Here is a 16,263-nt window from a genome sequence, read left to right as displayed (position 1 = left end):
CATTCTATTTAAAATAAATAGTCAAAGCACAGATAAATGTTAACTTTTCAGCATTGAGTAAACAACATCCTCCTTCTCAAAGCCCCAAGTGTTTGCTTCCTTACAATTCTACCAAGGAAATGGGTGAAAATGTGAAATCATGGGTCAGGCTGCTATTCAGAACCCTATCCACCTTGACAGCACAATTCACAGCACTTCTTAGTTAGAAATATAAATACATAAATAAAATGAAATGAGAAGAATCACTTTTCAATACCTTATAAGGTGAGAGTTCAGCTTTGCCTTCAGTCTGGCAAACAGTTAATAGACAAGAAGGTCACTCTTATGAGGAGAAACTGGTGCAATTAGTCACAAATGTTCAAGCAACTCTATTCATAGAGAATTGTTCCACCAAGCAATTGGAATGTGTTTGGTTAGTCTCCTCCAGAGGAGGAGTTTGATGAGAGCTGATGGCTTATCTTACTGCTTAAGAGAGAGAAAACCTAAACTTCCAACTGGTATGTCGTAGCTCCACAGAGGAGTCAACCATGGTTGTTTACAGGGTGGGTATCTTGCTGAGCTGTGCTTTTCACAGGCAGAAGAGGGAACTGAGTGGAACTGTCTATCAATTAAACTGAATGGAGAGAGAGAAAGAGAGAGAGAGAGAGAGAGAGAGAGAGAGGGAGAGAGAGAGAGAGAGAGAGAGAGAGAGAGAGAGAGAGAGAGGAAGAGAAAGAGAGAGCTTAGAGTAAGAAGAGTCATTTGTCAGATTGCCAGTAATCATAGCACAGCAAATGAAGAGATAACACTGAGTAAAGAATTCAACTTTAGATATCTAGAGATATTTCACCTTAATTTCCTATGCTAGAAGTATTTTAACAAAACCATTCACACTTTATATTATTTGCCTGGGTTTTTCTATCTGAAAATCGAGGAAGAATTTTCAGCACAATATATCAACAATAACTCAATGAACAATCTACCTAATCCTCTTGAGATAGACTCTCTCATTGATTCTGGAACTCATCTTTTTTGTAAAGCTAGACTGGCTGCCCAAGAAGCCTCAGCGATTCCTTCATTCCTACCCCACCTTCAGCATTGGGGTCAGCAACACCCACGTGCAGCCAGATGTGGCTTTCACATGGAGCCTGAGGGTCTGCATTTACAAAGTAAGTGCTCATATCCACGGAGCCACTCCTCAGCTCCCCAATAATGTTATATTTTATATAAAAAAGTCTCCTAAAAGGCTCAGCTAATCTACACCTTTATGCGGCATTTGTTACCTTATTATCTGATTAACAGCATATTGTAATGAATAAATTTACACTTGCAAATTTTATGGAGTGTGGAGTCTTAAGCAAGACAGTCTCACAGGTCTTTTGAATCAAATCTCTTCATTTATTTTCAACCTTGTGTATGAAGTCTGTGTGGATTAGTTATTCACTGTGACCAAGTATCATCTATTTCCTGCTGTGAGTCCAGGCATCCAGACATGACCAGAGTTTTCATGGTTCTGGGTGTGTAGGGTTTAAACTAACATAGGATACCCTTAGGCACTTTGTCAAAAGAAAAGTTGAAGTGGAGACTTAGAGCTCTTTGGAGAGTCAGTTATGTTGGATGGTGTTTTGCTGGGGCAAACATGTAAAGGAGTGTTTTCCTGAAGTGGACACAGGTGAAAGACCAAGGCAGACTCATGAAGAAACATTCTGCGCAAGCAGACAGAGGAGAAAGGATGTTCTGCGAAAGTAAGCATGTAAAAGGACATGTGATGAAGGATACTTTGCTAATGGTAAATGTGTTAGCTCACTTTATGTTGTATGGTTGAGCTCCATTTGTTGAGACTCAGAGAGAGAAATACACCAAATACTTATGGTGGTGTGCTGCAGTTTCTTGCTGCTTCTGCAGATTGGGGCTGATTGATACAGTGATGTCAGCTGAGACAGACTCATGTGCTGTGGCAAGACCAATGGAGGACACATGATGTTTGGAGGGAGTATAAAAAAGACTCCTGGACAGTATCTAAGGCTGAGCTAGGCTTGTAATGTTAAATCTCAAGTCTTTGCTGATCTTCACTTCACTGAGAGAGGCACAGCTGAGAACTTCTCCTGGTGTTCCTGTTGGCTCTCTGGCCCCTTCCTGCTGACTTGTGTGGATTCAGCTGAGGCCTGGCTGTCTCTGTTAGGTCATGCCACTGCTGCTGATCCCTGTTTGCTATTCTGTCTCTACCAAATTGGACTGCTGGTGTATCCACGAAGTGTTCGCGAATGGATCGAGTTGCCGCTGCTGACCTGTGAACTGAACTGCAGATTGTCAGAAACACAAACAGGAGCTGCTCCAAGAACCAATTTTTAAGCAGATCTACTTTCCCCATATCCTCTCTATTCCACTGCCCCTGGAAGGTGGTCGGCTAGAAGGGAGGCTAAAGCATTTAAGAACCATCATTAAAAATACGGATTGAAAAAAAAATTAAAGTTACAAAAATTATTTTGACTTTTTTTCCAAGATCTCAAACCACTGTCAAAAAAATGTTACTTTCCAAACATTGCCAGGCCAAACATCTGCATGTAAGCTCTGAGATCAGGATTTAAGAATGAGTCCCCAGCAGGTATGGCCCTCATGCCTCACTGGACAATGACAGGGGGACCAGAGCCACTACAAGGTCCCCTTCAATTACTGGAGGTCAGGCCTCTATCCCTGCCTTCACAAGATTAGATTCGCCACAGCCCGTCTATACTTAGAGAAGGAAGGGGATGTCAGGGGCATCCCTGCTTTTACATTGAAGGCCTAAAATCAGCCATAGGCCTAAAATCAGCAATAGGCCTGACATACATGTATACTGACACCAAGTCTTGGGTCTCTGTGGATAAACACTGAAACAGATGGCTATAAGCTATTGTAAACAGGCAGTTTTTGTGACAATTTACCAGCCTGAGTAGTCATAGACCTTGTAAATAGGTAGCCTTGACAGATAATACCAACTTAGATAAGGACAACTGAATCATAGGCAGAGTCATAGCAACCTGTCCCCTGAACCCTAACCCAGCAGATACCCTGTTCTGAAAGATATCTGTATTCCCCCTGAACACCCACACTCCAGTGTCATCCCCTTCCCCACATCCTGTCTTTCTGTGTTTATAACTCCTGTGTGAATGAGTATAAATTACAATTTGAAAAAAAATAAATTATATTAAAAAAAAAAAAAAGAATGAGTCCCCAGGTGGCAGCAACTCTGTTCAGCAACTAGTATACAGAAGAGGAAAGGCATTTCCACCGGAGCCTAGATGTCACTCACTGCTGTCCTACTGACCAACTCTTATCTGACTCTATAAAACAAAATGCATTTCTCTACTTGTTGTGTGCTCCCTCACCAGCACCATGTGAGGGTGTGCACAGTGGAAATGTTCTTGTCCGTCATTTGCTCTCTCTTTTGTTTAGTTAGGTTTTCACTGAGAGACATGGTTGAGTTGAGATGAACTGAATAGTGATTCTCAATTAGAAAAGTAGCAAACGGGTTGACATACAAGTCTCCATAGACTTCAGGAAAGCTGACCAGAAAATAGTCCCTAGCACTTCCCTTTCAGTGGCCAGCCTTATTTCTTTACCCTGAATGTAGCACACGACATGATCATTTTATGTGTGCCATGTCACAGAAAGGCTACAAAGCACGACTTTCAGATACCTCAAATGAACTTGGTTCCTGAACATTGCCGTCACTGTCTTTCAAGTGATGGTAGATCAATTGTTCATAACTAACACTGCCCAGGTCTAGAGAGAAGAGAACCCATTATTTCTGAACTACACACAGGGTACTGAAGGTGACAACCACCACCACCATTCACTGAAGTCCAGCATTAATATAAGAGGTAGTTGCTCTGACTGTAATTATGGCATCCTTGCTACACAAACTTGAAGCTTTTATGGGGCCTGTGCAATTAGTATCTTAAACGTAACGGAACGCTTGCCTGTCTGACAGCCCTGTATTGATTTTTTAATCATTTTTAAGTCTCCTCCAGCACAAATAAATGTACTGTAGTTACAGTTAATGCGCTGTGTACACGCATTAAACATGGGCATGGCACAATTTATTATTCCGTGATATATGGAGTCCAAGTGGCCCATCTCAGAAAGTGTCCCATCTCTCAGGTCTGTGTGGGTGTTACGGTTGTCCTTGGTGCTCCGGATTCTTTAGCTTCCAACAGTGAGAGACCTTTTCTTAATAAGATACTTAGGCCTCCCAAAAATAAAATAGGAGGGGTGCTGCATATAAATCTTTTATATATGCCACTGAGGGAGAAAAAAATTTAATAGCCTAGCAGAGAAGAGAGTTTGTATTTTCCTAAAGGGGTCACTGTGAGACCAATGGAGACTGCTCACCAGCAGTTTTGTCTGTTCAATTTCTTCCCTTGAAGTTTTGTTTTATTTATTTATTTTTGAGGGTGTATCTGTCAAAATTGGGGGGGGGGGTCTTGAGCATCTCTAATTCTGTCCATTTTTACATATTACAGTTGTGACTTTAATGATCTGTGGAAGACACAGAAGGAGAACGCAGCAGAGGTAAAGTTCTCTTTCGCAAAGGTGATTTCTACATGGCCTTTCTTCATGCCCAAAAGGCCACCATGAAACCCGATAAAAGTCACTATCCAAACGCAGTCCTGGCTCCAGAGGTCCCGCACTTTTCATGAGCCAGTCGTTTCCTCAGGTACGTCTGCAGCCCTTCAAAGTGGAGTCGGTGAGTAAAAAGCAGTTAATTTGGTTGTGTTAGAAATAATATCATTTTAGTTTTAGCGTCGAAGACAGATGCCAGCATTTCTCTGGGAACAGATGGCATTTCTGTCTAATAGTGCATCTCTGTATTAGTAAGGTCTGTTGTGTATACAAACAGTAATAAACACTAGGTAAGGATCAAAATAAATTTTAATTGTTGACATTAAACCCTGGCAGCACAGACTAAGGCTGGAATATTACTTTTTCAAGTCTGACACACTTACTAATGCTGCAAAAGCCTTTCTGAAGGCTGCCAGGACCCAGTTACATTGAAAGTATGTTTGCACAGTCCTGTTTAGATGTCAGCCAGGGTACCCGACTCCACATGAGAGCCATGGCATTAATTCCATTACATATGAAGAATATTTTTAATGTTCCTAAAGAAGATAATGCAGAATTAAGTAGCAAAAGAGTGGCCCATGTGATTGTTCCATCAGGGGCTACAGTATTATTATTATTAGTAGTAGTCAAACTACTTTTTTTAAAACCTTGCTAAATAAAGATTTCCCACCAAACTTGTCATGCTAGATGCCAAGTTGGACAGTCCTAACCTTCCCCTCAGACATTACCCTGCATCTTGTTTACCCCATCTGCAGGGCTTTGCAGACAATCTCAGTTTCTCCAGCCATGATTTCCATGGGCTTGTGCTGGGGGTCAAATGTGCCAACAGCATGGAGCCCTTTCTCATAACACCTCCAGGGGTCTAGCATTACACAGTGCCCCTCATTTATTTTGGGAAGCTGCCGTGTTTAAAAATAATTGTAACAAAAATTAAGAAGAACACCCTGGTTAGCTTGGCTTTCAGAAGCCCGATCAATAACAAACATGCTTTGCAGATATATTTCTTTAAAAAAAATGGATGTTATTTTTTTTTAATCACGAAAAATATATTGCTCCCACCATATGGGACGAGCAACGACTCACCAACCGATTTAAGATGCAGCATATTGAGCTGACCATATGTTCCAATGCTGTTGAATGGCTGAGTGATTCATGCCCGTCACATTCTAGTATATCAATTAAAGCTCCTTGAAGTCTGCATGATTTGTGCCTCTGTTATTAAACCCTGCTAATTCATCCCACTTACACATCTGTTATAAATCTCTAGGAGAGCTGCATGATTCATGGCAATCTGTGAGCATGCTACAGCAAATTCTTCTCCTTGTAATTAACAGTAAATTGTTTTACTGCCATGCAATGAATTTTTCAGTTATATCGCAAATGAACTCCTAAATGTGCGGGTTTTTTTTCCTCTAAGAACTGACTTATATCATTAGGCAATTAAAAAGTATTGCTTTGAACCAAAAGCTTTTAATCAAGAGGAATACAACTTAAATATTGCTTAAGAGCCCTGGCAATTTGACATGGTTTTTGTGAGTGCAAAAATAATCTCCACTGAGAAAGAAAACAGACAAAAAGTGTCCGTGTGTCAGGGTCTCCTTCCTGAGAGGTAGGGGAGCGCCCATGGTTGGCACACAGGAGGGAAGCCAAGTTTCTGTGCAGATATTCTTTATCTTGGATGGGCCTTAAGTCATCTGCTGCTCCCAAATTTTTCAGGCCGCTTTACACCACTCTCATTGTAGAACGCCGTCTTTGCTTTTGAAATAAATAATTGGATAATTAGCCAGGTCGAATCATCAGAGGACTCCGGGGCTGTTCAAGTGTTCTTGTCAAAGGTGAAGCGAATTCATTTCGGCTCTGCAGATCTTCCAAGGGCCTTTGATTTTTTTTTCCCCCTCGCTTTCTTGGCAGCAGCCTCGGATTCACGAGTCCATACATCAAGTCAGTAGTTTTTAACAACAAATGGAATTAAATTCAAAGAAGGGAAACTAATTGAAGGACAGCGACAAAAAGTGTCGGGCGATGTGCTTTTTAATATGGCCTGCCACATTTGCATGATAATTTTTCCTTTTTAGCATGGAGCAGAAAGCGACTAGCTTAATGAAGGATTATTCAAGACAGGAAGGAACAAAATGCATTCATAACTAGGAACAAAGATGGAATTATGAGACGGAAACTGGCAACCTCACAGAAAGAACTGGATGATTGCCTTACACTCTAGGAATAAAGAGGTGGAAAAATATTTATATTAGTATTCACTAATGACTATATAGACAAGATTGTTGTAATTAAAAGTATAAATTAACATATTAAGAGTGCTTGTTTAATCACTCTGGGTTCTATTCACAATGAAAAGACTTATGTCCCCTGCATTCAAACAAGCCACATTTCCAACCCAGGAGAAAGGAGATCTACACTCTACTTTAGGTTCAGAGAGAAAACTTAACACCTCTAGCTACTTGCTTAAAAGACAGGCACTTCTCGGCTTCTAGTCTAGAAGCCAGTGACAGGTAAAGAAAACAACACAATATATCTTTAGAAATGAATCTCCCAAAGGAAGATTTAAGCCTGACAGACTGTGAAAAAGATAGAAAGAAATTTACAAGTTTCCTCAATGAAGAGGATAAAATTTTGTAGATGTGTAACTTTGATTTGAAGAAGGTCCAGCTCATCTGGTAACTTCCCCGAGATAAGTAGGAGTGATTCCACAACGGTTAAGGCAAGCTTTCTCAATTGCTCCTTGGAGACCCCCATCCCTCAGATCTGTTCAGAACTGTGCAGGTACCAAACCCAGATCTGATACAGTACTCACAGTGAAGTGCACCTGTTCTATCAATGCACTTGAAATATTTAAATTAAATCATCTGCTTCTCAAGATTTTCCATGAAAACAGCCGATAAAACTTCACAATTATCTTTTAAAAAATAGTGACAGATATTGTACTGAAGAGAAGCCACTGTCGTGACCCCTCACTTCTAAGTGGCTAAATGCCTATCTTGATTGGTGACTTTCCACTACAATGCTGTTGAATGGCAGGCCTCCATGCCTCCACTTTGACTTAAGAGTTAAATGGCCTACAGACCCACTGCGAGTTTACAAAAGTAATAGAGCAGAGAGAGTCATACAGTGGATGGTCAACTTTCTTTGCTTATTTTTGTGATGTCCAGCCTATGAGTCTTATTTAGAAAGAAACAAGCACCTATTGAAAACAAGAGGCATGAAGAATACAGTAGCTACTGACTGAGCTCTGCTTGCAGGCAAATAAAAGCTAATTTTTCTTGTTGCTGATCTGAATATATCTGCAAATGGTACATTTTACACTGAAACAAACATGACAAAAACATCTTCCCACTATCATTGCATGCCATTACTTTTATTGGCAGATGAGAATCCGCATTCCTGACAGTCTATACTGATGGCTAACACTAAGCTCTCTGTATTTTCTGAAAGCCACTGGAACAATTTTTCCATCAGAATGGAAAAGATTTCCCCCAGGAACAGAAGCTAATGTAATGATTTAAGTAGAAACTGGGTAAATTGAAATGTTTATCAAAACTTCGGAGAACCACCTTTGAATTTTCTTAAGGCATCATCTTCTACTGCTCAGTCCTTTATACCCAGCTTTAGCTCAGGCCATTGCAGGGATACGCACCCCCCCATCTTTATGTGTGCCTCTCTTGCTCTCTGGACAGCGTATGACATTGAAAGTTACAAGCCCCTTTTAGAACTTTCCAGATGGGAATCCTTCTCTGATCTCCCTTGTTTCCTTGCTTCTCTCTTGCCATGTCCCCACACACATGCACTTGCCCCTATGTTCCCCTGTATCCCAGCCTGTATCCCTTCATCTTTTCTCCCTCACTGACTCACTTGCACCGTGCATAGATCTCCCTCTATCTCTCTACAGGTGATTATAAAATCAGCAACATTTTAACCATCAGATTTGTATGCTCCTGTAGCTGCCATGGCCACACCAAGTGATCAAACATAAACACATGGGTTTGTTTTCCCATCTGTTTATCTTTCTCATTTCATTGAACAGAAACACCACGCTATTACTGTCATCTTCAGTCTTTCCCTCTTCTGAACCAGTGGATAGTTTCCCTATAATACCACCCAATGTCATCTGCTAATCTTCACTTCTACACATTGAACAGAGTCTCTTAGTCCTCACTGAGAAAGACTCTGAGAACCTATGCATATCCCCTCAGAAGGTATTACCAGAGAGGTCTTAGTAAACCACAAATTTCATCATAGCAATAGCTAGAACAGTGCCAACCCCTAATACTGTGACTAGTACATTTTATACACTCAGTAAATAGATATGAATGTCTCTATCAATCAACCAAATCCATCTACAGTAGCACACAGTGACTTGATTGTCTAACCTCCAAACTCAAAGCCATGCATCCTCTGCTCTATCCCTATGGCTTCTTTTCTGCTGAGAGTCCTAGCACATATTCTCATGCCAATCATTCTACTAGATGCTAATTCCTTAAACTAAACACCGTGTGCATTGCCTTTATGAGTCCCACAGACTTTTGAACATTCAATAGCTGCATTCTAATTGGAGATTTTACAAGATACTATATCAATGACATGCTTAGGGGTACATAACTGACTTTGTGCTATAAACGACACATTGTCATTTGACACAAATTTTTAAATTTTATTTTGCTTTAATTTTTATTTATTTTATCTTATGTTATACATATAGTTGTTTTGTCTACACATATGTTTGTGTACCAGCTGTGTGTCTGTTGCCCATGGAGGCCAGAAGAAGGCCTGGATGCCCTGGAACTGAAGTTGAAGATGGTTATGGGTTGTCATGTGGTTGCCAGGAATTGAATCTGATACAGATTAGACAAATACATGGAAGATGTTACTATGAATTCAGGTACATTGGGTATCCAAGAGCACTGGATGATTTCACAGTTCTTTGCCTAATGGGGAGCTGAGGTCCTAGCAATGACTAGCCTCATTGCTAGGGTTCTCCATCCAATATTCTACCAGAGGTCAATCTTCAGCTTGTGTTTAACCTCCATTGTATTTTCTTCAAGCTGTGAGATTGAATGTCCTTTCAAATTTTGTCCAAAATTATATCATTTATTTTGCCTAAAGTAGATAGAATCCACCCATCTTATTCAAATTTATTATCTTTGAATCACAGCATTCATAAAAATAAATAGGCTTATAGGAAAAGTATAGACTCCATAAGATTTAATACACTGGGTACTCCTTAATGTACTTACACCTCTGAAATATATATAGATTAAACATATCAGTACACAAGTAAGTAAGTCTTTGAAGTAATAAACCACACTGTCATGGAATTTGGATGTCCTTCATGTCAACTGAAAATTGTAACAAGCAATAGTAATTGTGTGACATAATTTGAACTGAATTATTTTTCTCAGAAATGAGGACAGAAACGCTAGAATTAGACCTACAGCCTGTAGGGTGACAATTAAACATATGTTCATATAATACTTATAATTCTTATGGGAATCCCCTAACCTCTGTACATGCAGACACACCCCAAAAAGAGAAGCTGAGACTTGCAGAATACCTGACAGAAACACTGATAAATGAAATAGAGCATATAGATGGTGGCGATGCAAGTGGCCAGCTTTGTGTAAATCTTGTTGGCTCTTAGTAATGCAAGCAAACATAATATAAACCACATTATAAGATTTAACAAGTCTCCTATTACATTGTCCAGACTTAGGGGATCCTTAGTAATCATGAATAAAATAGTATATGAACAATTGCCTATCAAATAGATAAAACATCTAGTAGCAGGCAAATTAGACATTGCCAGAGAGCATCATAGGACAGGAGTCAATAGACTCAACAATGTAAGGAGGAAATATCATGTGACCTCATAGGATCACTCCTAAGTGCATCTCAGGAAAATTCGGAGACCCTAGTTAGATGCTGAGCGCAGGAACTATTCTCTTTCCGTATCCAGCCTGGGGCTTTTCTGATGTGCTCATAACCCTTGGTTATATGTTTTTGATTTGTTTAAAAACTCAAGATAAACCACATTCAGAATTGCTGGGAAAGCAGCAGAGAACAGAAAAGACATATATGAAGTCCAAAGTGCAGGAGACCTGTAGGTATTTAATTTATTCTCAACGTGAATATATTTCTTGATATTCATTGGAACGTACTTACCTGCTGCTAGGGTTTGTCCCGATCCCAAAGCACTGGTTACACAGCTCACTGAATTGCAGATGGAAACAGCAAAGCTGTAGAGTCTGTAAGGCTCGAGTCCCTTTATGATGTAAGACTTGTCTTGGGACTTAGCAAAATGCACCAGCTTCAAGGCAAAATAACAGTAATAGTAATCAGCTAAAAAACCAACACACGCACAGCATACAATCTTGGCATTCAAAATCAAAATTCAAACAGAGGGAATTGGTGCCAATTCCTATTTGGGAAAGAGATTTCCCAAAAAGTCTCAACAAGCTGAGGTTTAATTGATGATTGTACAATCACACTGCTTTATGAGGTAATAATGCAATTCCTGAGTGGATAACTGAGAAGACGGAGTTATGGCCTCATAAAGCAGCATGGATGTATGGTTATTGTCACCAATGGTAGAGATAAAGATGGCGACACTGACACACTTACTGTGAAAAAGTCCAAACCAAGCCAACAGTAGCACAGGGTGGGGATGCCTCATGCTACTTGATGGTAGTGCATGGGACAATGCCATGGTGCAATTAGGTTGATAGTTACATGTTTCTGAAATATTGTTATCATCCTACGTTTTCAACTGAAAGTACAAAGTCTAAGTGAGGGGGATGGAGAGGGAGACTAGAAACAAATAGTTAAACAGCCAACACAGACTTCATCCTATCATGATAAGGACCAATCACAAGCAAGTATGAAAACTTACTTAGACTAAAGACACAGATTACATTCGGGGTAACTATCACAGAAACAGAATCATGAATATAAATTATTTTTCTTAGGGCTACCAACACACACTCATAGACTATGTTCTGGTGGTTTGGTCAACCGTGGACTAGACTGCATATGTGATTGTTTGTGGCCCTTTACAATCTTAAGAGATGAATGTTTATATTACCTAGGGAGGCCATAGCTATTTAATGGCCTAACACAAGCAGTCAAATGTTTATGGTACTGCCAATATAAATCAACGGTATCACCAAGACTACAATACTATAGGTCATATAGCTGTGTAGAGTACAGAAGACTTGGTAATGATAAAATTGAGTATGGTGTTGAGGTATTTGCTATACAGTTTCCTTTTCACTGGAATATGATCTTTATAATTATAAAAGGCTATGGTGAAAGCCTACTGAATTATATCAGTAACAGCCTCATATCTTGTGTTTACCATGACCTTGATTCTCTCAAGAGACTACGTAGTCACTGATATAGTCCTTAGGTTCGACATTCATATAAAATGACACATGACAAATAAACACAGGTGGAGATGCTCACAGAGTTTAGTAACAGCATTTAGTCTAAGGTATTTTCCCTACAGGAACACAACAAAATATACTGGGAATATTTATCTAGGTGTTGACTTCAAAATTATATGAGCCTAAGAATAAAAAAAAAAATAGCTAAAACACAACTGTGAGCTAAAAGGCCAATAATAAATATGGATTATAAAGATCAGAGGCAGAACACCAGTCCTGTTTATAAATTTATCTAAACAACAACATTATAGATTATTTGTACTGTAATCTTTGCAAAATGAAAAACATGTCATTATACTACAGGTTTTTATCATGAGATCACTGAAAAAGTCATATATGCAGATGGAGGAGAAGGCTAAAAATCATGAGCATCTTATTGACCTTTTGTCTTGCCCAATAATAGACACCTGTGTTGTATGTATATATTTTCTCCATTAAGATAGCTCAGAAAAAAGGCAAATATATTCACAGTGAATTAAATAGAGCCTCTCAAAAATACATGTCTACCCAGAACTTGAGACTTTTACCTTATGAAATGAGGCATTTGTATAGGTAATGAGTTAACACATCTTATATTTAAGGTTAGCTTTTATCTTACAACTGGTATCATTGTAGGAGGAAAGAAAAAAACCCACAGACGAGGAGGTGGAGCAGATGAGGCAGAGACGTGAGATATGTTGGCACAATGCAATGAGTGTCACCAAGCATCTGGAGGAAACTGGAAGAAGCAGCTATGGAAGTCCTCTAGGGTACATGGGAGGAACATGGCTCTCCCAGGAGCCTAATCTGAGTCTTCTGGCCTCTACAATCTGAGAGGATCAATGCATGCCATTGTAACCCACCCAGTGTATGATGATTCTGATGCTGGTATCAGAAAACAGACAGTGTGGAAGTTAAAGAGCCTCGGATTTCTGCCGCATTTGTGGCAGCTAGCGAGCTTATTCTGGCTCTTGAACTCTGTAGGGAATCAGCTGATGCCTTTCCACTGAGGCACTGCACCTCAGATTCTTAGTCTTTCCACTATACTGTCAGTTGTTTCTGAGTACAATCCCCATTTCTCCTGTTCTCATTCTTCTCCTATGGCTGGCATCCTCTGGGGAAAAAACCTGTCTATGACAGTCATATCAGGACTTGGATTCACAGGAGAGAGATGTCAAATTATTAAAGTGCCGTAGTGGAGCTGGACAATACTAGCCAGCTGTCAATGAAGACACAGGTAGATGGATTCTTGACAGCCTACAACTTTGCTATTGTGGGACAAATTTTAAATTTTCACTAGTGGTAGATTAAGTAATCATTAAGACAATTTTAGGGAAAGCACTAAGTTTAGGACTATGTAATCAGATAACCACTGCCAACGTCATCTATGCACTGAAGAAGGACAATCTTAGGGTCATCATCAATTTAAGACAAACCATACAATCCTTCTTGAAGGTATTGTTCTCCATGTCAATAAAGTCGTATTAAATGGATCAGATAAGCAGGAAATGAGTGTATGGGGGTCTTCGTCAGATATGTTCCAGAGTGTAGGAGATTTACTGTGTAAAGATTAGGGGATTTGAAGCATCAGCTGGGCTTTAGGAGGCCAATTTTTCTGTGACATCTAAGACATCATCCAGTTCAAAATAAAATAAAAGTGACTGTATCTGTATTTCTAATTGGGTTTTTAATCTTTCATTCCTCAGGAAGAAGCTCAATATCTGTGAACAAACTCTCATCTGGAGGTGAATAGTCACCATTTAGGTTGTAATCAGTGTGGTGTCAATGTGAAATTCTGCTACTTGACTTGTCCCAGTCCCCTGTCTAGGTTGTAGTGCTGACTTATGACTTGTTTGAGACATTGGACCTCATAGAGCCCATGGCTCTGCCACATACAACAGTGGGAAAATATTTTAAATTCTTTATGGAAAAAGAGCCACAAGATAGACAGTATTCAGAGCAAAGGCATTGAAAGTGATGGAAAGTCTAGACAACCTAAACTATTCATTAAACACTCTCAGCCAGATACTGAGTTCGAATTACAACAGAGCATCCAACAGAACATCAAATGACAGTATTGGTAGAGTTGCTTCTCATTGGGTGCTTTGCTTTTCAGGTATGTTAAGTCTTAAGGTCAGATAGACTCACACAAAATGTATCATATAATGAAAATGGCAATCTAAGATTTGAGTCCAGCCCAAAGAATGCCACAAAGACCATGGGCATTCTTTCTACAACACAAAGAAAGAAGAACACTGAGCTGAGAAGATAGGTAGATTGTCTTAGAAAGTAGCTGTAAGGTTAGTCTGGGAGGTGTCTGCTGCCCCCATGGTGGTTCTAGAAACCACAGTGAAGACAAATATTCTTAGAGGACAGACCTTCAGACCTTGCCCTTTCTTACCTACTATATGTGGAAGAGAAGTACCTCAAGGTAATCCATGTGTATACTATGCACGAAGTTAGCCTCTCTGGTCATCGACATGAGCCTGATCAGATCAGAGTGTGGGGAGTTTGGGAAATACATACCACACAGAGCAGGAAAAAACAATGAGATCTTTTTATTTAATGTATCTTATGAAGGGATATGTCCCTTGGAAGTAAAAGTGAATAGCTAAGAGCATAGGATGCTACATATAACTGACACCAATGTCCTCTGACTTTCCACACTGTCATGCCATAAAACAGGCTAGAAAGGTAAATTCCCTCATCTCTGACTGGGGAGAATGAGATCGTCTCTCTCTCTCTCTCTCTCTCTCTCTCTCTCTCTCTCTCTCTCTCTCATCCTCTGTATCCAATGAGATAGAACCTGGATATTGTGAGGCATTTTCGAGTAGATGCTATGCTACCAGAAGACCCAATGTGACCACACATCCAAAGCCTTGAGCAAATATTGTGTTCATAGAATTCATATGACTTATATCCATATATAAATGTTGACACAGGGTCTCATGTAGCCTAAGCTAGCTGTAAACTCACTAGGTCGTTCAGGGTAACCTTGAATGACCTTTGCCTTTCCAGTGCTTGGGTTACAGACCTGTGCTACTGCACCTAGTTTTACGCAGTACTGGGAGTCAAGGTCAGAGTTTAACTCACGCTAAGAAAACACTTTACCAACAGGGTCACATTTGCAGCCCTACTGTCATGATTTCTGTTATCATGTGATCAATTTGATTCCCCATGACTTTTCCCAAGGAAGTGAAGATATGAAAAAAGTATGCATAGGAGATGGTCTTCTCAATGTCATTTTGACATCCAAATGAATAAAGTATAAATACCGACAGATTGTGGGCTGGCTAAATAAACTATTATGTGTTCAAATAATATTTTCAGATTATCTTATATAGTATGTAGCTGTTGAAAGGACTTCTTAAAAAATATTTAAGACTAAGTGGAAACAGCAGGTCTCGTGAAATAAAATTATAACCACATTAGTTCATCACGTTAGAAAAATAAGTGATAAGCATATATACATATACAGGACCTTGAACATCCGATGTTCTATTAAAGAACATGCCCCATTTGATGAACACATTTGGAGATGGATTCTGCTACAGAATTCTATAAATTCATAAAACATCAAAGGAGCCATAATTCAATTTGGGAAGGAAATGAGTTGAAAATAAAAATACCTTTGAACACATGATGGGAACATCTTGTAGAGGGGAATATTCAGAAACCATGCTGATCTTGTACCCTATAATTTCTCCTTTTGTAAAGTTTTCTGCAGGCTTCTCCCAAGAGACATTGAGGGAGTGTGGTGAGAGTGGATAGACGGAAGGAGGGGCCATGAACATGGGCGCTGTCAAAGACAAAGACAACATTAAAGTCATACATGTCACCCATATGAGACATCAGACTGAGCTGTTCTAGTTTCTGAAAGACCTTATTTTGTAAAATATTTTTATTTTCAAAATTAAAAACTACAAGTATACATGAAATGTTCCCATTTAAACTGTCATCAACAAGGATTTAACTATCTTCACATTACCAGGTAAGGTACTTTCTTCATTTACAAAGTAATGTTTAGAAAGGTGGGAGGACAAAGTGGCTGAGTGGGTAAGAGCAATTGATACACAATGTGAGAACCGGAGTTCAGATCCTAGTGTGTGTGTAGGAAGCTGAGTATGACCTCAAATGCATATATAGCCCTAGTCCCATGTTGGGCAGAGATAGGAGGCTCCCTGTGGACTGGCAGTCACCAGGTTTAGTAAGAGTCCCTGTTGCAAGGTAATAAGGAAGGGAGGGA

The 16,263-nt window shown here is 39.6% G+C and overlaps 1 protein-coding gene across 2 annotated transcripts in view; it reads right to left on the bottom strand.

The window, feature by feature from the left end:
* Positions 1-16,263, bottom strand: part of Ush2a (usherin) — a 668,288-nt gene that overhangs the window by 474,790 nt on the left and 177,235 nt on the right. For both annotated transcript variants that reach the window (XM_028760212.1, XM_028760216.1), the window contains exons 18-19: positions 15,647-15,816; positions 10,759-10,903 (exon numbers count right to left, since the gene is read on the bottom strand). In XM_028760212.1, the coding sequence (XP_028616045.1) occupies positions 10,759-10,903; positions 15,647-15,816 (315 nt within the window). The remainder of the gene's footprint in view (positions 1-10,758; positions 10,904-15,646; positions 15,817-16,263) is intronic.

The sequence above is a fragment of the Grammomys surdaster genome, unplaced genomic scaffold (assembly GCF_004785775.1).
Source record: "Grammomys surdaster isolate TR1022 unplaced genomic scaffold, NIH_TR_1.0 130, whole genome shotgun sequence".
Taxonomy (NCBI): domain Eukaryota; kingdom Metazoa; phylum Chordata; class Mammalia; order Rodentia; family Muridae; genus Grammomys; species Grammomys surdaster.
This window is presented reverse-complemented; position numbering and strand designations above follow the sequence as displayed.